Source organism: Erpetoichthys calabaricus, chromosome 4 (assembly GCF_900747795.2).
Source record: "Erpetoichthys calabaricus chromosome 4, fErpCal1.3, whole genome shotgun sequence".
Classification (NCBI taxonomy): Eukaryota; Metazoa; Chordata; class Cladistia; order Polypteriformes; family Polypteridae; genus Erpetoichthys; species Erpetoichthys calabaricus.
The window spans coordinates 127,561,133-127,588,732 of record NC_041397.2 but is presented as its reverse complement, the minus strand read 5'-3'; the positions used below and the strand labels follow the sequence as shown (position 1 = coordinate 127,588,732).

At 40.3% G+C, this 27,600-nt stretch overlaps 1 protein-coding gene across 1 annotated transcript in view; it reads left to right on the top strand.

Annotated features, from left to right (window-relative positions):
• Positions 1-27,600, top strand: part of LOC114651133 (probable ubiquitin carboxyl-terminal hydrolase FAF-X) — a 229,739-nt gene that overhangs the window by 181,348 nt on the left and 20,791 nt on the right. Inside the window, exons 33-36 of the mRNA XM_051926139.1 lie at positions 11,110-11,251; positions 19,813-20,554; positions 23,206-23,329; positions 23,422-23,650. Coding sequence (XP_051782099.1) covers positions 11,110-11,251; positions 19,813-20,554; positions 23,206-23,329; positions 23,422-23,650 — 1,237 coding nt within the window. The remainder of the gene's footprint in view (positions 1-11,109; positions 11,252-19,812; positions 20,555-23,205; positions 23,330-23,421; positions 23,651-27,600) is intronic.

The following is a 27,600-nucleotide window of genomic DNA, read 5'->3' as shown; positions in this document are numbered from 1 at the left end:
CGTACCATCTTGGGTTTGATGTATGAACCTTTGTGGACTCCGTAGTGTGTCCCGTTTCACTCTGGGGAGGGGCGTTGACTCCTCTTGTTTTACTATGTCTCCTCCTGCGCTTTCACCACGCATTAGTGCCACTCACAATATGGCGGCGACGCCTGCGCCTTCCGTATTATGTCGGTTTTTACCATGCTGTGTAGGCGCCTTTGCCTTTTGTACTTTACCTTCCGCAGACGCACGATGTAGGCTTGCATTCCAGTTTTCATCATCTGTAACCCGCTCTCCATGTGTTCGTCCCCGTTCTTTAATCCCTTTATAAAGTTTTACTTTGTTTCCTACTCTGTGTTTTATTTCTGACCTCGCTTTGTCCTGCTTGCAGCATGTCAGACGGTTCGTAGTCTTTCTCGTTTTACTCTGGGCAGGGGGGCTTTGTTCTGTAACCTGCTCTCCATGTGTTTGTCCCTGTTCTTTAACCTCTTTATGACGTTTTACTTTGTTTCCTACTCTGACGGTTCGTAGTCTCTCCCGTTTTTTGCTCTGGTGCGGGGGGGGGTGCTTTGTGTGGTGCCTGCGCACGTGCGTAGTCTCTCCCGTTTCACTCGGCGGGGGGGGCCTTTATGTGGCACTTGCGCACTGTCTTTTGCGTCCACGGGCAGGTCCCTGCGTCCATATCCGGTTTACCATTCTCGTTTAGTAATATGGATAGGTAGCATCGCATGGTTTCATATCACTAATGGGTGTTTTCATATCAGCCATATTGACATGAAACAGTATGGCAAGTTCAGGTGTAAGTAATGGCATTAAGGGTCCAGTTATGCTACACATAGATTGAACAGAAGCATCATTTAATGGTATTAGTATCGCCTGTGCTTGCCATGCTATTTCATGTCAAAATGGCTGTTATGAAAAGGGCCCATTCCAATGTGGCAACCATTGCTGTCAATTACCTGGTGGAGATAAAAGCATTCCCTTCACTGCAGTAGCATACATTTTAAGCAATGTCTTGGGTATAGAAGTTGTCTAGACTTGATCAGAAATTTTGTAACTCTTTCACATATCATAGCAAGAAGATAACCCATGCATTGAGATGTGCCTGCAATACAGGATCACCCAAGTCTCAATTTAGGATCAGGTTAGCACATCTGCAGACATAGCTGTGAGAGGCTATCAAAACTCCCCAGAGAACAAACTGGATCTGTCAGTCTGATTTCTCCAGTAGCGACTTCGCATACCCTCCCTATTCTAATCCTATGGCTGGTCCCTCAACATTTGGAGATGAACGTACACTTGCCAATGTTGAATAGGCACTTCTAAACCGGTCTTTGTCATTGATAGGTAAATGTCCAGTTAAAAAGATTGGGGCAGAGCTCTTGTGGAATTCAAAGCAGAGGATTAACAGTAGCATGAGGAAGAAGTTGGAAGTTGCCACTGGAAAACCATTTGCGTTCATATAAAGATGATGGAAATGATCATCTTACCAGCTAAAAGAAAAATTCTTCAACCTCAAAATATTACCAAAAAGTTGGAGTGTGAGGAAAATTGAGTAGGAATTTTGGTGCTTCCCACTGCATGGCAGAGGAATTGAAGATGCTGGAGAAAAAACAAGGGATTTTGAATGTCTAATCCTAAGTCTGGAAAAATGCTTTCCAGAAGTACAGAGGAAGACTACTTCTTGTCAGATTCTATCATGCGTGAGATGCCTAGAATGAAAGATTTGTGGGTCAGTGAAAGTTGATGGTGAGGGGAAGCAGATGTAAGGGAGACTTGTGCTTTGAAGTGTCTGAAAGCCTCAAAGTTGCAAAGAGAAAGGTCTGGATCTCAAAATCGGAATCTGTTTCTTGAACTGTGACCCAGACAGTGTGTTCTTGCTTGATTCAGCAGCACGCATTGTGTATGTGTACGATACCTCAGAACCTTAAACTTGTGTGTTTAGAGTACATTTGGACATTTCATATGGAGAGAACACACAATCACGACTGCTTTGGAGCAATACAGTGCAACCCTCCAAGCATTTGATGTTCAGGAACTACTAATCTACTTTGCAAACTATAGGACTGCATGGAAACCACATGATTGATAATGTGGTGTATAAGCAATGGGCATCACCTGATCAGTCTATGCTTGAGACAGTCAGCTGAAGAATCCCTAGAGTCATTCCTGGGTAGTCTTCCAAAAGTACTGTGTCATGACTTCATTGCAGCATAGCAGAAAACATTTTTCCAGCAAATTTGTGAGTCTGTTCAACCAGGAACATTCTTAGTTGTGGCAGATTTTAGAGTTTTGTAGTTCAGCAATCTGTTCAGTCATTTCACTGCAACAGTCTTCAGGTAACAATGCATCCTTTTGTCTGCTGCCAGCAAGGAGAAGAGAAATTGGAGAAAGTCAACTTTGTTGTCATCTTGGACTGCACCACACATGATACTGTTGCTGTTCAACCTTTTCAGAAGCTGCTTATATAGTTCCTTGATAAGACGTATAGGCGTCCATAGAAGATGGACATTTTAGGATGGTAATGCTGCTCCATATAAGAGCTTGAAAAATTTTATTCAGTTTGTGCCATTGAGGTGGATTTTTGCATACCTGTAGAATGGCACTTCTTTGCAAAATCAAAATGGCCATGTGATGGAGTTGAAGGGACAGTTAAACACCTTGCTGAACAAGCTAGTCTACAACGACCCATTGATGGGCATATTCCAATTCCACATCCGCTGTTTGAATTTGTTGAATCCAGTATCAAACATCCACTGCCAATTTGCCACAACAAGAGATGCACTATCTTGAATCTGAACGCCTGAGGAAGAGATTCCAATCAATGAGAACAATTTTCAGGTACTCCATCTTCATAGATTTTGTTTGTTGCCAACTGACAAAGTGGATGTCGGTCCCATTTCAGTATACACCGAAAGCAGGATTAAAACGGTGTGCACACTTTGGGAATCATTTGACTTGGCAAGCATCAAAGGTTAGGTTGTGGCTGCATATGATAACTGATGGCTGGGATGTGTTAACTTTGCTCAGCACTGGAGAATTGAGACTGAACGTTTTATTTAGAGAGTGTAGCCATTGTTTTTTTTTCTTACATTTCCACCTTACCATTCAAACAGTGCAGCTTGTGTGCAATTTATTCATGATTCCACCAAAGACAAATTTCTTTCCTCAATCTAGTAGCCTAAGAGCCCATCTAGTTAGTTTTTATGTTAGTTTTTCAGGTTTGAGGAAAGGCTTGATTTATAATGGTTGAAAACCTACACTGAAAGAGTGTATGATCTCAAAAAATGGTTTGCTTAACTTCTTGAGAGACACTGGCCTATTAAAAAGGGCCTTGAATTAAGTGTAAACTGAAGAGAAAAACTAAAACTATTCTGGGTTTTTTTTTTTGTTGCTTTGCATTTTAATTTTAACACTTTTTATATTACAATTAAAAATTTCACTGCTCGTTCTGGCTTTAGACTTGGTTTTCTTGAACCCTGTACCATTCACTGATCATTAACTGCTATTACTTAGCATTATAAAGAATTGTTTTTTGGTGCACACTTCAGATCAGTAATGATATATCGGCAACGACTCAAAGACCATTTTCTGGAGATATTCATGACCTTATAAGCTAGTAAAAAACTGACCAATTTTAAAATTGTTTTTAATATCACTCATGGTCATTTTACACTTTGGCGATCACATTGTATTTATGCAAAATATAAAGAGGGAAAAGAGCTTTAAAACGATATGAGAACCATTTGTGGAATATAGCAGCGTGCATACTTGTACCTCACCTGGCTCTTTATCAAACTTTGTTGCAATGTGCAATTATTGTCTCCCTTCAGGCCAGTGCCCTGGGTGGCTGAAGTCAAAGTTGTCGAGGGGTGAGGGAGGAGAGACTTTGCCATTTCAGTACTTGTGACACTATGTAATCAGTGAATTCAAGGAGGCAAGAATATATTTGTTGAGTTAGTAACAAGCAAAATAATACAGGGCTTCAATAACACTGACTACACCTCACACTATTGCTGTACTGTTTAAGGCGCATAGTATATGTGCTGCAATATTACTATGCACTAAATTGTCCACATTACAGTAACCATCTCTGCAATGGCTCTCAAGGTATGTACATACCCAGGGTTGGAGATTATTTCATCAAAAGGCCTGCCAAGTTAAAAGGTTTTTCATCATAACCTAGCAGCCTCCATCAACAAAGCTCAATTCTTAAAATTTACAATGATGGGCCTTATGGGGGAACTGGTAGATTGGACCCCTTGAAAGGCATTAACCTACAGTTAGGCGGACCTATAGTATCTAAACTGATCTGCCAGCTTGGTAAGATAAGGTGACATTGCTCCACTATCTCAGACTTGGAGTTGCTCTGTCAAATAATGACCAGCAAGGAGAGTGATCTGATGTTTCCTTTTTATCCCTTTGTTGTCCATTTTAATATATTGTCTATTAATTATGTGCTGCTGTGGGTGGGAGAAAAACAAGGTTCTTAGGAGAAAAAGTCAACATCTTTAAGAGAAACAGTTTCTGGTATGCATGATACCATATTCCCTTACTCTGCAAGAAGCTTGGCTCTTGAACTTATAAATGGAATGCTATGGAAACTGAACATTGAATACACTCCCAAGTGCACGAATAAATCTGTGAAGGCTGTAACCTTTTTGGAGGGAGAATATTCTTGAAACAACAAAACTGACAAGCTCCAATTCATATTACATATTTCGTATTATATATAGTGAAAAAATATTGTGCCCTTTAGTACGACAGTAAAGGAAAAAACAAAGAAGTTAAAAATTACTAACCACCTTTTTTTCCTCCAGGCCCAGCTAATAGGTCTTCTCACACTATCTGCCCGATTGTGTGACCCATCTCGATGCCCAGTACAGTACACTCCCCTATACAATCTCCTTCTGTCTTTTTTTTTCTTTTGGCACTCAAGTAATTCTCCACAATCCTCACAACTTGGAAGTCTGATTTCACCTGAGTTTGGGTTTGTTGGAGTCTGTTTGTATTGAGCATACTCGTCTAGAACTCCGTTTCGTGCCCCAAACCCCTGGGCATTAAGTTGCTCCTAAAGTAGCAGACCTCCAGCAACCCTTATTGTCTGCACTGAACAGCAGCATTGCTGTGCACTTTTCATTCTAGGATCATCTGTCCCCTCAAATGGCAAGAAGTTATTACAAACACTGGTCTATGCTCCTTGTAATTTCATTTTGTATTAGGCTGATCTGGCTCACTTTTCCATTGCTAGGTCTCTTGCATCCCTACTTTCTGAGGGTAAATTTCATACTTTGTCCCAAGCCATCTTTCTTTTACATTTAAGCTCTACATCTGGTTAACGTCTTTCTGGCACTACACTGCCCACATCCAAGAAAGATGGCCTTCTAGAATTCATTTACTTCCTTGTGTCAATATGGTGCATGTGCTTTTCTTATTTCTGTGTGTCTCACCCTACTCCAAAGTATTCATTTCTTTACATAATTAATAATTGAGATTTTGAAATTGGCAGTGATCCTGAAACAACTTGGAAGTTGGACCAGAAGATTAACTTGGCTTTTATTTGCTTGGCAATAAAAAAATCATCAGTATTATTTATATACAGTCATATAAAAAAGTTTGGGAACTCCTCTCAGCCTGCATAATAATTTACTTTCAACAAAAAATATAACCCTGGTATGTCTCATTTCCTAGGAACATCTGAGTACTGGGGTGTTTTCCGAACAAAGATTTTTAGTGAAGCAGTATTTAGTTGTGTGAAATTAAATCAAATGTGAAAAACTGGCTGTGCAAATATTTGGGTACCCTTGTAAATTGTGCTGATTTAAATGCACGTAAGTGCTCAATACTGATTACTTGTAACACCAAATTGGTTGGATTAGCTCATTAAGCCTTGAACTTCATAGACAGGTGTGGTCCAATCATGAGAAAAGGTATTTAAGGTGGTCATTGCAAGTTGTGCTTCCCTTTGACTCTCCTCTGAAGAGTGTCAGCATGGGATCCTCAAAGCAACTCTCAAAAGATCTGAAAACAAAGATTGTTCAGTATCATGGTTTAGGGGAAGGCTACAAAAAGCTATCTCAGAGGTTTAAACTGTCAGTTTTAACTGTAAGGAATGTAATCAGGAAATGGAAGGCCACAGTTGCTGTTAAACCCAGGTCTGGCAGGCCAAGAAAAATACAGGAGCGGAATATGCGCAGGATTGTCGTTACAGATCACCTCCAAAGACCTACACCATCTGCAGCAAGATGTTCTTGTATCTGTACATCGTTCTACAATTCAGCGCATTTTGCACAAAGAACATCTGTATGGCAGGTGATGAGAAAGAAGCCCTTTCTGCACTTACGCCACAAACAGAGTTGCTTGTTGTATGCAAAGCTCATTTAGACAAGCCAGATTCATTTTGGAACAAAGTTGCTTTGGACTGATGAGACAAAAATTGAGTTATTTGGTCATAACAAAAAGCACTTTGCATGGTGTAAGAATAATACCGCATTCCAAGAAAAAACACCTACTACCTACTGTCAAATTTGGTGGAGATTCCATCATGCTGTGGGGGCTGTGTGCCTAGTTCAGGGACTGGGGCCCTTGTTAAAATTCGAGGGTCAGATGAATTCAACCCAATATCAACAAATTTTTCAGGATAATGTTCAAGCATCCGTCACAAAGTTGAAGTTACACAGGGGTTAGATATTTCAACAAGACAATTACCCAAAACACAATTTGAAATCTTCAAAGGCATTCATGCAGAGGGAGAAGTACAATGTTCTGGAATGGCTGTCATAGTCCCCTGACTTGAACATCATCGAAAATCTATATGATGATTTGAAGCAGACTGTCCATGCTCAGCAGCCATCAATTTAACTGAACTGGAGAGATTTTTGTATGAAGAATGGTCAAAAATACCTCCCTCCAGAATCCAGACACTCGTCAAAGGCTATAGGAGGTGTCTAGAGGCCGTTATACAGTATTTGCAAAATGAAGCTCCACTAAGTATTGATGTAATATGTCCATTGGGGTGCCAAAATTTATGCACCTGTCTAATTTTATGATGCATATTTTCTGTTAATCCAATAAACTTAATGTCACTGCTGAAATACTGTATTACTGTTTCCATAAGGCATGTCATATATTAAAAGGAAGTTGCTACTATGAAAGCTCAGCCAACGATAAACAAAAATCCAAAGAATTAAGAGGGGTTCCCAGACTTTTTCATATGACTGTATATGATAAATGCATAGAAAGCATTAATTGATAGAAAGCATTAAATCCTTCAAGAAGGTGACCCTTTTGGGTGAAAATGGCACAGTTCCTAAAGATTTTCCATATGTATGTACATGTGTATATTATACACACATAATCAAGCTAATTGAATGCCCTTAGTACATTACTTATTATCAGTGATGCAGTGGAGGTAATAATGAGCCAAGCTAAAGTTTAAATGACTGACAAGTTGCTGCATCCATTAAACAAGCCCATTTTCCTATATTTCAGATCTGTTCTGAAAAAAAGTTTTCAAAAACAAATGTGTAATTTTTTTTTATTTGAAACTATATTAATTTAACACACATGAGCAATGTATTGGCATCAAAAATTTGGAGGGGAGAAGAAAGTCCCAGTGAAGTTAATAGGAAGGAGACTGCATGATACACAGCCAGCCGTAAAAGTGTGGAAGGAAAGTTTAAACTCCTCTAGGCTCATGATTTTCAGTATTGGGGGGGTGGGTGTGTTGGGTGAGCATCTTCTCCAAAGAAGATAAGTTTTAGTTCAAAAAATGTGGTTTGCTTATACTTAGATAAAAGATTAAGTCACTACATTACAAGAGCTACAAAGAATTTCTAATGTTGTGCGTTGAAGTAAATGAAGAGAAGAATATGTATCCGATATTCTCAAAGTGGAAACTTTAAATTATTTTATTAATGTAATGTATTTCTCACTACCTCTTCCATTTAAAGTTGATGTTTGTACAGTATTTAGAGTTGCCTCCATTAATGTTAAGGACAAGGATGCATTTTTCCTTGATTTACCCCACTGCTCCACAGTTCAAAATAACAAATCAAATTCAGATGTGATTAAAGTGCACATTGCAAACTTTAATTGTTATTTTCATATGTTTTGATCACACCATGTAGAGATGACAACACTTCATATACATGGAAACCCCTCTCCCAATTTCAGGGCACCATAATGCTTGGGACCAATGGTGTCCCAGGTGTTTGTAATTACTCAGGTGAATTTCATTGCTTCATTAGAGCAGGCATAAGATGGTGAGGTGTGCCTCTACCCTTTGTGGAGTCTGTAATTGCGATTGTTCAACATGAGGAGGAGATACGCCATAGAAAGTCAAATAAGTCATTATCATACTGACAAACTGGAGTAAAACCATTAGAGACATCAGAAAAACTTTAGGATTACCTAAATCCAACTCACAAAAATAGGATGGCCAGATCAGTTTGTGAAAAAGATACTCGAAATCTGTTGTCTATGAATCGCAGATTTCATGCATGGGGTATGCATTAATGTATTAAATGACTGTTTTAATATATCTACCATCACTCCATTGCTATGTCCCAAACATTATGGTGCCATGTAATGGGGGAACCATGTATGAAAAGTGTTGTAATATCTACGTGCTGTAACCAAATTGTATGCAAACGGTTAAAGTCTGCAACGTGCACTTTACATCTGAATTGTTTGTTATGTAATTTTAAACTGTGGAGCAGGAGGGTAAATAAAGGAAAATGTGTCTTTGTCCAAATATCCTGATGAAAGGCCCTGTACTGTATGTTCACTGGCTTTAATATTCAACAACATACCCTCAGGTGCCAGTCTATTAGTCTGACCTGCCAATTACTTATCCGAACTGTTACGATATGATGGCAAGTCTATAGTCCCTCCCAGTCAAAGGTTTTAGAATAGCCAAATATTTCTAGTTTTTCTCGGAAGTTAAGCAGTTTCAATTCCAGTGAATAAACTGAATCCTACAAACATAAGTGATTAGCTGACAAAAAGTTTAAGTTACCAAAAACTAGAAAGTAGTATAATTTTTTCGGTTACATAAAATGATCTTTTCAGAGCACATGTAATGGGTTAACACAACTGAAATTAGTTAAACCTTGAAAGCTGATGCAAACAGTTCCTGTAGTTGTTCCAAATTTTGTTGATTTCTTACAAATCCTCTGTCCACATAAAAGCAATTGATATCATAATGGTGAGAAAAAGGCAATTAAAAAAAAAAAAAAAACCCTCATAACCCATAAAGTATAACCCTTGAAGTGTAGGTCATTCCTTTAGAGAGACTGTACTGAAAGTCAAGGTTTCAGTGAGCATAGTTTCCTACACTTAGCAAGAGAAACTTGGAAACTGGGGGAAACCCCAACAAGAACAAGGTTGGACAGACTCAAAGCCACAACAGAATCGGAAGACAAATTTCTGAGAGTTAACAGCTTCACAAGATGGTAAGGAAGTCTCCCTTTCTCCTGTAAAGAGAAGACTTCAAGCTGCAGATTTACTGGTTGAGTGACAATAAAGCAATTACTGAACGTGTCAAGTTTTTTCTAATTTTCATTGAAATGTACCTGGTTTGATGTCTCAATGTATACTGAAATTAAGGCATGGACATTGAGACTTATTTTGACCACTTAAGCTGTGCTTGAAGCTGTTGTCCTGCGAGATACCTATCATACAAGCTGTTCAGTTTCTCAGACCTGCTCCTGGCAGTTGCTTTAAATTTCCTTAGGTGCAGGAAACTGTAATCATACCAGCAAAAATCATCCCCCCCCCCACCCCCCCCCCCCCCATATCCTCCACCACCACCACCATCTGCCTACATTTTAATGTATACAGTGTGATGGAAACCGGGCATCAGTGAACCTCAAACACGATCAGAGTCCCGGGTTCAAATAATGGAAGGTTTATTAACAAATTCTTCCATAAAGTCAAACAAATATACAGGTTTATCTCTTCACAATACCACTCTTCTTTTTCTTGCCACCACACTGCCCTCCTCCAGTCAAGTGTTGCTCTATGTCCTCCCAGCTCTGACTCGCCTGGATAAGGGAGTGTGGTCCCTTTTATTAGGGACCTGGGAGTATGTCCGTGTGATCCGAAAGTACATACAATGGGCAATCACCCTGGCACGGGAAGTCCCATAAATGGGGGAGCACAACTCTCTACAGCGCCCCCTTGCAGCACCCATGGTCCCCAGCAGGGCTCTATTGTCAGACTACATCTCCCAGCATTCCCTGCTTGTTCCCCAATGGGCACCTGCATGGACGGCTGCTGCCATCTATCATTTGGGAGGAATAGAAAGTCTCCCGTGACCTGTACCACTTCTGGTGGGCTGTCAGTCCATTTGTTTTGGCCATCTTTTCTGGGCCAGGTTCCTCTCTCTTCACTGGTCGGGATGCCTGTCTGCTTTCGAGGAGCCTCCTGTCCGGGTAAGGAACCATCCATTGTGGATGCAAACCATCCATTCACCATTGTGAATTTCCCCTTGGGATTAATAAAGTATCTATCTATCTATCCCCTCTTCTGGCTGCAATGCCAGTCCAGCACATGTGGTACCTACAACAGGTATTCAAACTCTTTTAATGGCAGTTATTGTCAACTAGAACTGTTCTTTTATTTGCTGTTTATCAGATGTCAGTTTGATGCGCGAGTATATTAATTTATTTCACATAATTAAAATGGGTTAATGCCTTTAGGAATTAATGGCTTAAATACCTTATTCCTCTTAAATAAAAAATGAACCCATTGCAACATTCAGTGCTTTACATCTCTTTACTTTACCCTGAGGAGAATAAACTCTTCAAAAGACAATGTACTGACAGAAGCAAACTTACTAATTCACCACAATATATTGAGAACAATGGCTGTCTTTATTGTATTGGAGACGTTCTGAAATGTTTTGGCAACTTTGGTTGCTTTCATGATTATCGTTGATGGTCTACTTGTTTTCAGAGCACAAGTATGATGGAAAAAGACTGTAGCATAGGACTATGAACCACTTTTCCAGATGTATTTGCTAGCCAATAATTAAATGCTTGTTTTAACCATATCATAATGAAATGTTGGCTTTCAGTATAGATTTCTTCAGCTGTTAGCTGTATTTATTTCTACATTTTCCAGGTATGAATGTGAAGAAACCTTTACAGCATTGAATATGGATATCAGAAACCATCAAAATCTTTTGGAGTCACTGGAACAGTATGTTAAAGGAGATCTGTTAGAGGGTGCTAATGCCTATCACTGTGAAAAATGTAACAAAAAGGTCAGTTTCTCTTTCCCTATTTGCTTTTGCTTAACACATTTTATAGTGGGTACACGTGACAGCTAAAATCTTCCAAATGATTTAAGTGTTTAGTAGGTGTTCTACAGTTCATTATTCCTCTAATATCCTTACTAATCTGTATCAGTGGTAGTTATCACATACAATAAATTAGGCAGGAATGGCTGTTTTCTTGAGGCATGTGGTTATTCAAAATCAACTACAACTAAATGGCAATTTTCTTTGCTGTTAGCTCGTTTTTGTTCTTGGAAAGTGTTTGCTACCTTTTGCACAGCTCATCCATCCTTTATTGATGCATGTACAGTGCATTGCATAGACGTGCTCTGCCAAGGTTAGTGGTCCGTGACATTTTTATTTGCTGTGAGCATACATCAAGGTAACTGTTCAGTTTGAACTTATTACATTTTGTTCAGTGCCACTGTCATTTCTCAAATGATAAGTGTTTGTTTCCAGGTACTATGTTCACTGAAAGAAAAGGAAGTTAGTTTAATACCTCTTTTTATTTTTATAGTGCCCTTTGCAAAGTGTGCATACTGTAATTTACAGGGAATGTAGCTAGTCTTCAAACATAAAGATTAACTAGAAGCATGGGACACTCCTCATCAGTTTTCAGGAGTTAAGAGCATTTATTAATTTTTAAAACTGTCTTCAGCAGATTTAAATATACCCATTGTAATACGAAGGAGACAAAAACGAATGAGAGACGCTATCTTTTCCGTCTTTTCACTTCAAATGGATACTCAAAGATATTCATTAAACAATGCCTACACAGGAGATGCCAGAGAACCCAGCAAACAATCGACTCGAATCAGACCACCCATCTCACCTGGCACACACTTCCTTATCATCACGGAGTGTCAGAAGCCATGGCACGCATCCTGTCCAAATCAGGTATCGGAATAGCACACAAGCCTTTGAACAAGCACACAGCCATTTTCAATGCCAAAAACAAGAAATCGACAGCAGAAACATGAAACGCAGTTTAGCATTCCATGCAGTTCTTGCCCAGCGGTATACATTGGACAAACATCAAAAAGAATTGCAACACGTATACAGGAACAGCGCAATGCCGTCAGAAGGAAGGACTCACGATCACTGATCTATACGCATACGAAATCAACCGGACATACATTCAACTGGGACAATGCAAAAGTAAGATTTAAGGCCAGTACTAAAAGTGCCAGAGAGCTGGCTGAATCTTAGAATAGAATAGAATAGAATGCCTTTTATTGTCACTATACACATGTACATTGAGATTAAAAGCAGCTCCTCCAGTGCAAACATATATGTAAAACACAACAAATAAAAAAACAAATGGTGCAAAAAGTTACAAAAAAAAGTTCTGTGACGCTATATACATATGGAAAGAATAAATAACTATTGCACTATTGGGTTATTGCACATTATTTAAATATTGGAAACAATAATGATCATGTGCAGTGAGTAGTGGATGTTGTATCCTGAAAGTAATGATATTGTACAGTATACAGATATTGCACAGTTATTATCAATACCATTTAAATATTGGATATTGCACATTTGATGGATAGAAAGAAGTCCAGGGGTTGGGGGGGTTAGACTGTGTAGTCAGTGCATGTGTGAGTTTAGAATGGTTATGGCTTTTGGGAAAAAACTGTTCTTGAGTCTGTTTGTCCTTGTTGTGATGCACCTGTACCACCTCCCTGAGGGCAACAGGTCAAACAGATCAGAGTCAGGGTGGAAGCTGTCCTTGATGGTGTTTTTTGCTCTGCTGAGGCAGCGGGAGGTGTAAATGTCCATCAGGGAGGGGAGAGGGCAGCCGATGATCTTCTGTGCTGCCTTTACTACTCTCTGAAGCCTCTCCCTATCTGCCATGGTGCAGCTGCCGTACCATACTGTGATACAGTATGTCAGCAGGCTCTCGATGGACGAGCGGTAGAAGGTCAGTAGCAGGTTAGAGTTCAAGTTGTGCTTTCTGAGGACCCTCAGGAAGTGTAACCACTGCTGAGCCTTCTTGATGACTGCTGTGATGTTGTCTGTCCAGGAGATGTCAGCGGAGATAAGAACGCTGAGAAACCGGAAGGTATGGACACTCTCCACACACTTACCGTTGATGTAAAGAGGGGCTAAGTCGGTGCTGTGCCTCCTGAAGTCGACAATGATCTCCTTGGTTTACCTGGTGTTCAGAGCCAGATTGTTCTTTGAACACCGGGCTGCCAACTTCAAGACCTCCTCTCTGTAAGCTGCCTCGTCTCCCTTTGAGATGAGTCTGACCACTGTGGTGTCGTCAGCAAACTTGACGATGAGGTTGTTGTTGTGGGCCGGACTGCAGTCGTGGGTGTAGAGACAGTACAGGAGGGGGCTCAGCACACAGCCTTGTGGGGTACCGGTGTTCAGTGTGTGAATGGAGGAGAGATGGGGGCCGAGTCTCACAGTCTGGAGCCGGTTGGTAAGAAAGTCTTTTATCCAGACACATGTGAGAGGGGGGTGGCCAAGAGTGAACAGTTTGGTGATGAGAATGTCAGGAATGATTGTATTGAAAGCTGAGCTATAATCCACAAAGAGCATCCGGACGTAGCTCTGCTGCTGCTCCAGATGGCTCAGCACAGAGTGGAGAGCTACGGCGATGGCATCTTCTGTGGATCTGTTTGCGCGATATGCGAATTGGTAGGGATCGAAGTCTTGGGGGAGATAGTCTTTAATGTGCTGGAGAAACAGCCTCTCGAAGCACTTCATGATTACTGGAGTGAGGGCCACAGGGCGATAATCATTTAGGCTGTTGATGGGAGACTTCTTCAGCACTGGTATGATTATGGCTGATTTTAAGCAGGACGGAATGACTGCCTGGGTTAGGGAGAGGTTGAGGATTTTGGTAAAGATAAGGGTGAGCTGGTGGGCACACACTCTGAGCACTCTACCAGGCACTTTATCTGGACCGGCAGTCTTCTTGGGGTTCACTGCCAGGAGCACCCGTCTGACATTGTGCCCCTTTACAGTGAGTGGAGTGGTGCAGGAACCCGGTGAGGGTGGGAGCAGGGCTGGAGCTGGTGAGTGCTGCTGTTGTGATGATTCAAAGCGAGCAAAGAAGTAGTTTAGCTCCTCTGCTAGCGGCACACTCTCCTGTTGTTGCATCACAGCCTTTGTAGTTTGTGATGTTTTGTATTCCCTGCCACACCTCCCGCGTATTATGGCTGGACAGGTGGGACTCTATGCTCTTCTTATGGTCCGTCTTGGCTTTTTTAATTCCACTTTTCAGAGCGGCTCGGGCAGCCCTGTACAGAGCTCTGTCACCTGACCTGAAGGCAGCATTGCGGGCTCTGAGGAGTGTATGGACCTGGCTGGTCATCCAGGGTTTCTGGTTTGGGCAAACCCGAATATTTATGTCCACACTTGGCTATCAAACGAAAACGCCATTAACAGACATTTGGACATAAACCTAGCATATACAAACTTAAGAAGAACATGTTCATAATAAATAACATTTACGACCAATACTCCTCCCAACCCCCACCTCATTACCCCTCCCGCTCACACTGACCTAAGACCACCCCCCACCACTTAATTTTGCTATATATTGCCTTTGATTCTTGTAAGTCTAAGCATTACCCTCTGATGACGGCTCCTGGCAGGGGCTGAGAGCTCAGGAATAAAAACTACTTTATGATATGTGATTCATTCTCTCCTTTTGTGGATCTCCAATTGCAAATATACAGTATATATGTACAGTATATATATGTGTGTGTGTGTGTATATATATATATATGTGTGTGTGTGTGTGTGTGTGTGTATATATATATATATATATATATATATATATAATATGTACAGGATATAGCGGGTTGGATAATGAATGGATGTATTGTGGAACTTGACCCGGACACAGACAGGCAGACATGTTAATTTCACCACCACACGTTTATCTATATTACTAAACGACAGTTTAATATATGCACGGACGGCGGACGCACCGAGGCGCATGCGCACAGTGCCTCAGCGCCCCAGAGTCAAACCCAGCGGCTTCCCAGAGTCAGTAGGTGGCGCCCAAACAACACAACCTGTAAACTAAACTTGCTCTAATCCACTGTGCCAGCAGTCAGTGTGGCATATTTGGATCACATAACGGTAATTCAGTATTAAAAGTAAGTTGAATTATGATTCCTAACAGTAAACGACGTCTACCTAACGACACAGCCACAGAACAACAAAGACGAGACCGCATGGATAAAAACAATAAACGGAGGCTCCTACAACGCGCTTCAAAAACACCAGAAGCAAAGAAGTCACGGCTCCACAATGAAAGAGCTCAACTAACAGAAATACAAACACGAGCCCGTATGGATAGACACAATGAACGAAGGCGCCCACAACGCGCTTCTGCAACAGCAGAGGCAAAGGAGTCATGGCTCCAAAAAGAAAGAGCTCAACGATTAGTAATACAAGAACGAGCCCGTATGGCTACGACCTGTAAACTAAACCTGAGGTACAGCGTGCATGCCAGGTTGTACAGTATATATGCACAGATGCCAGAGGCAACAGGCAAGTCGTACACACTACCACCGCTGCCAAAAGCGAGACTGCATGGATAAAAACAATAAACGAAGGCGCCTACAACGCGCTTCTGAAACACGCCTCATGACTAGCAGAATCGTACGTCAACGTCTCCGCCATACTGTGAGTGGCACTGCTGTGGAGTGAAGTAATGAATAATGTGCTACTTGGGATTGTACAAACCACTGTACGCTCCAAACCAGATCCCAGGGGATTACATTTCATTGGTAAGGCTGAACAATTGTTTCGGTTATATTTGGCCGTTAGAAACTCCCGTTTTATAATGTTTATACTTTAGCTAAGCCAGGCTAAGCATGCAAAGCTTTGCATTTATGTGCTCAAGTGAGCCTTAGTTTAAATAGCACGTTTGCCACTTGCAATAAGGCTGACTTATCGTGTCTACTGGGAAACACAGTGAATGCGGCGTCTATATATGTGTATGTATTTAAACCTGAGGTAGTGGTGGCTACTGACAGTGCCAGCAGTCAGCTACTCCAAAGTGCCTGCGGTCTGGGGATCAATTATGATTCCTAACCGCAAATGACTTCTAGCTAACAACACACCCATAGAAAAACAAAAACGAGACTGCATGAATAAACACAATGAACGAGAGCGCCTACAACGCGCTTCTGAAACACCAGAACCAAACGAGTCATGGCTCCAAAAAGAAACAGCTTTACTACAAATATATTTATTTCATTAAATGAAAACCTTCCCAGGACGCTCCATGATATTACATCCCTTCAAAGATTGGAGGGAACAGAAAGTACTTGCCATTCTTGCATTTGCGATTCTTTAGAGAATCGGGGGTTTACTAGTTTACACTATCTATTATTTACAATTATTGTGCCACAAACCCCAATCTTCCCCAAAGTCGAGGCCAACCACTCTGCCTCTTTGTACCGCCTCCTTCTCTCTTTCTTAAACCTGGTCCTGCTTCCACCTGACTCCAGCCTCGAATGAAGGGAGGCGGCCCCTTTTATTTCTTCCCAGATGTGCTCCAGGTGTGCACCGGCCATCCCGCGGCTACGCCCCAGTGTGGCGGAAGTGCCGGCTGTCCTCCCAGAAGCACTCCGGGTGTTCCCTCTCTTCTTCCCCCCAGTACTTCCTGGTGTGGCGGAAGTACTGGGGTCCAGGGTCCTTCAGGCAGAGGGACGCCCCTTGGCGGTGACCACGGGCCCCTACAGGGTTGGGCTTCCAAGCTCTGTACCCGTGGCCCCCAACACAACCAGGGCGGACGCCCCCTCGTGATCTGGAGGAGGAATGAACCCTCCTCCTGTCTTCCTGGGCGTCCCAGCTGGGCATGAACCCCGGCCGGGTGCCACAATATATATATACAGTGCATCCGGTAAGTATTCACAGCGCATCACTTTTTCCACATTTTGTTATGTTACAGCCTTATTCCAAAATGGATTAAATTAATTTTTTTTCCTCAGAATTCTACACACAACACCCCATAATGACAACGTGAAAAAAGTGTACTTGAGATTTTTGCAAATTTATTAAAAATAAAAAAATTGAGAAAGCACATGTACATAAGTATTCACAGCCTTTGCCATGAAGCTCAAAATTGAGTTCAGGTGCATCCTGTTTCCCCTGATCATCCTTGAGATGTTTCTGCAGCTTAATTGGAGTCCACCTGTGGTAAATTCAGTTGATTGGACATGATTTGGAAAGGCACACACCTGTCTATATAAGGTCCCACAGTTGACAGTTCATGTCAGAGCACAAACCAAGCATGAAGTCAAAGGAATTGTCTGTAGACCTCTGAGACAGGATTGTCTCGAGGCACAAATCAGGGGAAGGTTACAGAAAAATGTCTGCTCCTTTGAAGGTCCCAATGAGCACAGTGGCCTCCATCATCCGTAAGTGGAAGAAGTTCGAAACCACCAGGACTCTTCCTAGAGTTGGCCGGCCATCTAAACTGAGCGATTGGGGGAGAAGGGCCTTAGTCAGGGAGGTGACCAAGAACCCGATGGTCACTCTGTCAGAGCTCCAGAGGTCCTCTGTGGAGAGAGGAGAACCTTGCAGAAGGACAACCATCTCTGCAGCAATCCACCAATCAGGCCTGTATGGTATTGTGGCCGGAAGGAAGCCACTCCTTAGTAAAAGGCACATGGCAACCCACCTGGAGTTTGCCAAAAGGCAGGACTCTCAGACCATGAGAAAGAAAATTCTCTGGTCTGATGAGACAAAGATTGAACTCTTTGGTGTGAATGCCAGGCATCACGTTTGGAGGAAACCAGGCACCGCTCATCACCAGGCCAATACCATCCCTACAGTGAAGCATGGTGGTGGCAGCATCTTGCTGTGGGGATGTTTTTCAGCGGCAGGGACTGGGAGACTAGTCAGGATAAAGGGAAAGATGACTGCAGCAATGTACAGAGACATCCTGGATGAAAACCTGCTCCAGAGCGCTCTTGACCTCAGACTGGGACGACGGTTCATCTCTCAGCAGGACAACGACCCTAAGCACACAGCCAAGATATCAAAGGAGTGGCTTTAGGACAACTCTGTGAATGTCCTTGAGTGACCCAGCCAGAGCCCAGACTTGAATCCGATTGAACATCTCTGGAGAGATCTTAAAATGGCTGTGCACTGACGCTTCCCATCCAACCTGATGGAGCTTGAGAAGTGCTGCAAAGAGGAATGGGTGAAACTGACCAAGGATAAGTGTGCCAAGCTTGTGGCATCATATTCAAAAAGACTTGAGGCTGTAATTGCTGCCAAAAGTGCATCGACAAAGTATTGAGCAAAGGCTGTGAATACTTATGTACATGTGATTTCTCAGTTTTTTTATTTTTAATAAATTTGCAAAAACCTCAAGTAAACTTTTTTCACGTTGTCATTATGGGGTGTTGTGTGTAGAATTCTGAAGAAAAAAAATGAATTTAATCCATTTTGGAATAAGGCTGTAACACCCTTTAATAGAATAAGTTTAGATGTGTGTAGCTGGTACAAATAATACAGTGAATGGTAATGTTGCAGGTATAGCAAATTAAAATGCATAACAGAAAATATTTTAAGAGGCTTTGAATTTGTTAATTGACGGCACAGTAATTACAATATTAGACAATGGACCCCTTAAATGGCAAATAGAGAGTGCCTCTGTGTGATAGACTAAACAGGCAAAGAAGATAAACTTGTAGGCTACCAAAATATTAACATGTAGCTCTCCCAATATTCACTTCAACTGAGCTTCACATCAGAGTTGAAAATGTTGGCATTGTTTCAGATAAGGCTTTGTAATACCAGGCCAAGTGTACAACAGACTATGCATGTGGTAAAATAACAAGAATTCTATGCAGGAAAGCCTGGCCATTACATCTGTGCAGAATTGCACAAAATAAAAGGAAAAAATACGGATTTGTTAGTGTATATAACCACAGTATATATACCCGCTTGGAGTTTTTTAGCACTTTTTCAGGTTTTGGATAACTAACATGGTCCATGTGTGAGTTTGTGTTCTACAGTTTTGGACGAATGATCCTTCTAATAATTGCACTTCAATTAATTTGAGCAAAAATATCTTCAGTCTGTTTTAGGTTTTCAAGAAGATGATATCTGCTATTTGCCTAATTCTTTGTCATTCCTAGCAAATTTAGACATTGAGGTCAGGGCTCTTGGTGCCCATATGTTTCAGGTTATGTACAAATATGCAGTACCACTGCTATACAGTTAGGAACAGTGTTAGGAACTAGATTTGATTTCTTTAGTAAACTCTGGCCAAAACCTTTTGAATAAATCCAGTATAATCCCAGCCAAGAGATATATAAAGAATCTGTTCAGAAAATGTATTTGTGCATTGAAACTTCTTGTTGTTAATGAGTGAAGTTTAGTATACTACAGTTATTCTGTAATAATGTTAGTGGATCTTATAGGGAAGAATCTTCAGATTAATATTATGATTTTTTATTAATCTATGAATATGAATTATATTTTAGCAATCTTTGAATCAATTCATTTATTTTAGTGTTTATTATTCTCAAACTTTTTCATTGTGTTGCATCTTCTAGGTGGACACAGTGAAACGTCTTCTGATTAAGAAGTTACCTCCAGTTCTTGCCATACAGCTGAAGCGGTTTGATTATGACTGGGAAAGGGAATGTGCAATCAAATTCAATGATTATTTTGAATTTCCACGTGAGCTGGACATGGAGCCTTATACTGAGGGAGGGGTGGCAAAAATGGAAGGGGATGACACAAATCATGTTGACCAGAATGAAAGCACAGATAATACACAGCTAGAGAGCACTAAATACAGACTTGTTGGTGTTCTTGTACATAGTGGACAGGCTAGTGGAGGACACTATTACTCATACATCATTCAGAGAAATGGTGGAGATGGTGAAAAAAAACAGTGGTACAAGTTTGATGATGGAGATGTGACAGAATGCAAGATGGATGATGATGAAGAAATGAAAAATCAGTGCTTTGGTGGAGAGTACATGGGAGAAGTTTTTGACCACTTGATGAAGCGCATGTCTTTTAGGCGACAAAAAAGGTGGTGGAATGCATACATACTTTTTTATGAGCGCATGGAGGCTTTGGGTAAAGACAATGAACTTGTTATGTGTATCGCACGACTATCTATAACTACAAAACCCCACCAAATTAAGATGCCATCTACCATAGAACAAAGTGTACGAAAACGGAACATGCAGTTTATGCACAATCATATGCAGTACAGCCTGGAATATTTCCAGTTCATCAAGAAACTTCTGACCTGTAATAATATCTATTTAAGTCTTCAAGCAGGTTGGTATTTTGTAAGTAAATTCATATTTGGTTGCGATCTCTCCATTTTAAATTCTAGCTGTTCAAGTAGTAGCAACTGACAAGAAACAGTGCTTGTGTTTTTTTTTACTGTTTGTACAAATTTTGTCCTTTATATGGGTTCATTAATGAAACTTATTAAACTCTTGCTGTTCCTTTAGCATTAGCAACAACTTGTATCTGTCTGCATGAGGGAGATGCCTGATTCTGCAGCATTAACGTAAGTGCAGAAGTCACACTAGAGCCAAATGCCAGGCTATCCTAGGGCACACTTAAACATAGACTACATTTTTGCAGTCTGACTAGTTCAGAGTGTCTAAATCAACCTAACATGCAAACTTTCAATATGGAAAGTGAAATCAGTTTCCAGTCTCATGGATATTAAGTCTTCTACTACTGTTGTATGTAGGCTTGAGGAATATCACAATCTGTCAATTAATTCAATGCATATTAATTCAGTTGAAAGTCAATTAAAAGTATTCCATAAAATGTAGTGTGCATTTTGAAATTGGCTACACATGATATGATCATTATTGCACCCAACCTTGACCAGGTTTTTTCTGTATACAGACTGCTTTTCAGTGTCCTGTCGTAGCATGTTTATTGACTTGAAGAGATTTTTTTCATATACTATTTGGTAGTCCACATGATACATGTAGTATTGAAACCCTAAAGTTTCAGCTATTAGCCTGTTAACTTGTTTTTGTTGTTTTCCTCAGCTAGACAGTTTTTAACTTCTTACAGTGATTTAAATTTAATGCATTAACACATTCTAATGTGTGGTTTTGATAGAAATAATCTGAATGTGATGTTGTGGATTTAAATTAGAATGTTGTTTCTGGATCGGTTCGCAGCTGAGTGTGAAGCGGCTGGGATGGGAATCAGCACCTCCAAATCCGAGACCATGGTCCTCAGCCGGAAAAGGGTGGAGTGCCCTCTCAGGGTTGGGAGCGAGATCCTGCCTCAAGTGGAGGAGTTCAAGTATCTCGGGGTCTTGTTCACGAGTGAGGGAAGAATGGAGCGTAAGATCAACAGGCGGATCGGTGCGGCGTCCGCAGTGATGCGGGCTCTGCATCGGTCTGTCGTGGTGAAAAAGGAGCTGAGCCGCAAGGCAAAGCTCTCAATTTACCAGTCGATCTATGTTCCTACCCTCACCTATGGTCATGAGCTATGGGTAGTGACCGAAAGAACGAGATCGCGAATACAAGCGGCTGAAATGAGTTTCCTCCGCAGGGTGTCTGAGCTCTCCCTTAAAGATAAGGTGAGAAGCTCAGTCATCCGGGAGGGGCTCAGAGTACAGCCGCTGCTCCTCCGCATCGAGAGAATTCAGATGAGGTGGCTCGGGCATCTATCTGATCAGGATGCCTCCTGGACGCCTCCCTGATGAGGAGGCCCCGGGGAAGACCCAGGACATGCTGGAGGGACTATGTCTCCCGGCTGGCCTGGGAACGCCTCGGGATTCTCCCGGAAGAGCTAGAAGAAGTGGCCGGGGAGAGGGAAGTCTGGGCAACTCTGCTCAAGCTGCTGCCCCCGTGACCCGACCTCGGATAAGCGGAAGAGGATGGATGGATGTTGGTTTTTTTTTCTCCATTTTCCACATAGTCCTAGAAACAAATTTGTCTTTCCCTGATTTATCAGTCTGCTTGTCTAAACCTTACCATAACAGGAAGTAGTTAATCTATTTTGTTCTAAAGCAATATATTTGTGTGTTTAGTACTATAAAGTCTAAAGGTAGGTAATAAATGTCACCAATATGTTTCTCAAGTTTCTTGTACACATGGCTACATAGTGTTTAATGAAGATGTGACACGTCTTAGTGGGAATTGTGACTGTAGCTATCTTGTTGCTTCTTATTTAGTTTATGACAGATTTAAATGTTTTTGGATAACTGGAACTGCACAGTTAAAATTGTTGATACCTAGTAGCAAGTTGTGTTTACAAATAGTAGTAGAGTAGTAATCCAGAAAGTGTTTAAGAAAAAGCATTCCAGATAAAAATATTTTGTTTCTCATAACAATAAAAAGTACACATTAGGCTACCCATACTTGTGGAATCTAAGTCACATTAGCCTAATACTGTACTTTTGTTTGCAAGTTGACAGTTTTGCAGCAGTTTGTCAAAAAAGGTCAGTGCCACCTACTTTATATAATAATAATTGCCAATAAAACAAAAAGCAAAGCTCTTCAAAGTTTTGAACATAACTGCAAAGGTCATTTCTTTTAATATTGGTCCTTTTATGCAAACAGACCTTATCAATTACTGTTCAACTACTGATTCCAAAATAAATGGATTTAAGAATCCTACCATAAACCTTCTGTGAACAGAATTATTAAGATATACAGTTAGGTCCATAAATATTTGGACAGAGACTACTTTTTTTCTAATTTTAGTTCTGTATATTACCACAATGAATTTTAAATGAAACAACTCGGATGCAGTCGAAGTGCAGACTTTCAGCTTTAATTCAGTGGGGTGAACAAAACGATTTCATAAAAATGTGAGGCAACTAAAGCATTTTTTTAACACAATCCTAACAGACCTAACTGTAAGTTACCTTATGGTTTTTCACTTGCACAAGCTGTTAGTTCATTCAGTTTGCTTTACTTGTATGATACATTTGCTTTTTCAAATAGGACAAGATCATCTTTTGCCTGAAGCAGAAGAAATGGCTATGATTAGCTGTCAACTTGCTGCCAGATTTCTGTTTAGTACAGGATTCCGTACCAAGAAAATTGTTCGAGGACCTGCCAGTGATTGGTATGGTTTTTACATTTTGAGTATTTCTGACTAATCATAATAGTGTCTTGGCATATTTATTTCTTTTTTTTTTTTCTTTAAACACTTTTTAGGTATGATGCTTTGTGCATTTTACTTTGTCGCAGTAAGAATGTGCGTAACTGGTTTGCCTACAATGTCCTTTTTGCTTATCCAAGCCGCTTTTCTGAGTACCTTCTTGAATGCCCAAGTGCTGAAGTGAGAGGAGCATTTTCTAAGCTTATTGTATGTCTTGCACATTTTTCTTTACAAGATGAACTGTCAAATTCTACATTATGTCCTTCACCGGGGCCTTCTGCTCAGGTAAGTAAAAAACATGTCCTAAATAATTCTATATATCATGCATTTAAAATGTACTATTTTTGATAATATTAGTATTTTTTCATCTGTGCTGTATTGCCCCGTTCTTTTTATGAATGTTTCCTCCCTAGTAACTTTGATTGCGGCATAACTTTTAACAATTCATTTACTTTTACTTACAGAGCTGTTGGAGTCAGTAGATTGTTGTTTGTTTTGGTACCAAACACTTAATAAGGATAACCAGCTAGCATGGTAAAATGTCATCCGTTTTCTAAACCTTCTTAATCCAAATTTAGGGTCATGGGGGCAGGAGCCTATCCCAGCAGCACTGGATACACATGGTAGAAATGGCACAAGTCCATTGCAAGGTATAATTATATACACACACATCCATTCCAATTTAGAATTGCACATCAAGATAGTCAGTGCTGACCATCATAATACATTACATGACTTTAAAGATTGTTCTTGGCCAAGAGCCTGTTCTTCTGGTATTCCAGGTGTTCGTGACATAAGTTCTGCTATCAGTATTTAAATTTGAAAGTAAAATCTTCAATATTATGCCTACAAGGATATGTGTGCTACTCTTTTTTGGAATTTTATTTAAAAAAACATGGTACCTTCTCTCAATACCTTACTTGTAATGAAATAGTCTACAGTTGCTTAGTATGACTCAGTTTATCAGTAGTATTTATACATTACTGAATTTTGTATGTAACAGGTATTTCATTTTTGGTTGGCTCCTGCCTTAAATCTGATCTGCTTTGACCCTCTAAAGTTCTGTTTTGGAAAAAGCAGGTTCAGAAAATGAATGAATGAATGGATAAATGTGTTTAAAGCACCTTTTACATATAATGAAAACAGTGGAGGCTGCTTGCCAGGAATTCTAGTAGATACAGACAGCAGTTAGGTTGCTCTAATCATGACTGCCAACCTCCATTAAAAATTGGTACAGGCTTATTATATTACAAAGAGGTTTTTATCAGTCATGGCACTTTAAAGTTAACACATTTAACCCATATTCTTTCCACTTGTTTCCCCTTAGTTTATCTTCCTTACTTATTTGAGCATTAAAAAACCTCAAATCAGTTTTCCCACTAAAAATAATGGATATTGTTGTAATTTTAAATTTGATCTTTGCATGATTATCGTCAGTTATTCTTTTGTAGTGTCAGCTGGCATTGGAGCATCTCACCCATGCCCAAATCTAAAAAAGCAGGAAGCATGCTGTGCAAATGCGAGATGGAGAGTCTTAATTGGCAAGTATCCCTTCCCTGTGCCACTATTATTGTAGTTTGTAACTTGTATTTAATCTGAAAGCATAGTTTATAAAAATTCAAGAATAAAGGTGGAAATTTTTATTCACATTCAAGTTAATTTAAAATGCGCCTAATCAACAAGACATCCATTGCAGTCATAATCTGTAAAGATAAAGTATGTATAAAATAATCAGTATTGCGATAAGCACGGCCAAAAACAGAAAAGATCTTGCTTTAGGCCAAAGTTGTCAGTTTTTGCTTTTCAGCATGTGAATTTAGTGTGGTTTCAGTCTATTGTAAAAGATGGTATTGCTGTCAAGCAACATGTACCAACATGAAGTTTTTATTTTCATATGCAGTAATATGCACACAGGCGGAACAGTGGTACAGTGCTTGGTGCTAATGTATAATGTTCATTTGGTACATTGACAATGACTGAATACTTAGGTTCTACAATATCTTTATGGACTTTTATGCAGGTGTGTTTTTTTTCTTTCCTTTCCAGCATCCTCAAAGACATGCTTATTAGATTAAGTTGTAATTCTAAATTGGCACAGTGTGTACACAAGGGTTAAACCTGCATTGGACTAGTGAACAGTTGGCTTGCCTTGCTTCCCAATGCTGCCAGGATAGGCTCGAGTTGCCCCTGGTTTAGATTACATAGGTTTGTACTTTGTGTAACTGTGTATTTGTATGCACTGCATCTATTTACTGAATAACCTTTACCAATGTTGATAGAAGTATAATGGGCACTTGTGATGAAAATGAATATGCACTAGATGTTGAATGCGTTGCAGCATCTGGAATACTGATGTTTTGTTTTTAAATTTGAAATCATTTAAATGAATATGCACTAGATGTTGAATGCGTTGCAGCATCTGGAATACTGATGTTTTGTTTTTAAATTTGAAATCATTTACAACAATGTTTCTGCTGGCAAATTAATCTTAGATCTCTTGGAGGACTGTAGGTGGGTTCTTTTTAGGTGGTGGGGATTTTTTTTTGTCCTTTGCAATATCTTTTTTTTATTTTTTCTATCTTCAACTCTTCCAGGCCTTAAGGAATAGAAATGTCCCTATTCTATGATGCTATTTCACATTTTAAATAGTGTTCTTAAGATGTCAAAATGAAGTTAAGGTTTTTTTGTACCCCCCTCACAGACAGATTTGAAATCCATTATTGTCCATTCATACCTACGCATTTTAATTAACGCTATAACAGAAGGCTCCTAAATGGCTTGAAAAGTTACTTTCCATTATTTTTTTGTTGATTCTATTCACACCTACGCGTTTTAACAGTGAACAGTTTATAAAACCCCTGCTTGCAGCAGTTTTCAATCATTTTCAGCCAAATGCTTTTTCCATTGGAATCAATGGTAACACTCAACAAAACGCTGGTAAAAGAAAACAAAAGAGCATTTTGGAAACTTTTTTCCAGGAAGTCAATTTACAGGAGGTCAGTGGATGAGCCAGGAGTGAATTTGCTCATTGAAACTATTAAAAGAGTGCTGATGCCGTCATACACACGAGTGCTTCGGTCATCTTGTGACCAGTATTGATAAGTGTGCAGGTAAAATGTAATCAACTGACAAGAATAAGGGTTATAGATATAATTTAGTTTTTATAAAATTCAGTACAGATGTTTTAAAACATAGGCGGAGTGGTTAACATAAATGCTGGCATTCCTTCTTTACAACACCAATTGTGTGGGGTTTGCAGTTCTGTCCTTATAAGTACAGTGGTGTGAAAAACTATTTGCCCCCTTCCTGATTTCTTATTCTTTTGCATGTTTGTCACACAAAATGTTTCTGATCATCAAACACATTTAACCATTAGTCAAATATAACACAAGTAAACACAAAATGCAGTTTGTAAATGGTGGTTTTTATTATTTAGGGAGAAAAAAAAATCCAAACCTACATGGCCCTGTGTGAAAAAGTAATTGCCCCCTGAACCTAATAACTGGTTGGGCCACCCTTAGCAGCAATAACTGCAATCAAGCGTTTGCGATAACTTGCAATGAGTCTTTTACAGCGCTCTGGAGGAATTTTGGCCCACTCATCTTTGCAAAATTGTTGTAATTCAGCTTTATTTGAGGGTTTTCTAGCATGAACCGCCTTTTTAAGGTCATGCCATAGCATCTCAATTGGATTCAGGTCAGGACTTTGACTAGGCCACTCCAAAGTCTTCATTTTGTTTTTCTTCAGCCATTCAGAGGTGGATTTGCTGGTGTGTTTTGGGTCATTGTCCTGTTGCAGCACCCAAGATCGCTTCAGCTTGAGTTGACGAACAGATGGCCGGACATTCTCCTTCAGGATTTTTTGGTAGACAGTAGAATTCATGGTTCCATCTATCACAGCAAGCCTTCCAGGTCCTGAAGCAGCAAAACAACCCCAGACCATCACACTACCACCACCATATTTTACTGTTGGTATGATGTTCTTTTTCTGAAATGCTGTGTTCCTTTTACGCCAGATGTAACGGGACATTTCCCTTCCAAAAAGTTCAACTTTTGTCTCATCAGTCCACAAGGTATTTTCCCAAAAGTCTTGGCAATCATTGAGATGTTTCTTAGCAAAATTGAGACGAGCCCTAATGTTCTTTTTGCTTAACAGTGGTTTGCGTCTTGGAAATCTGCCATGCAGGCCGTTTTTTGCCCAGTCTCTTTCTTATGGTGGAGTCGTGAACACTGACC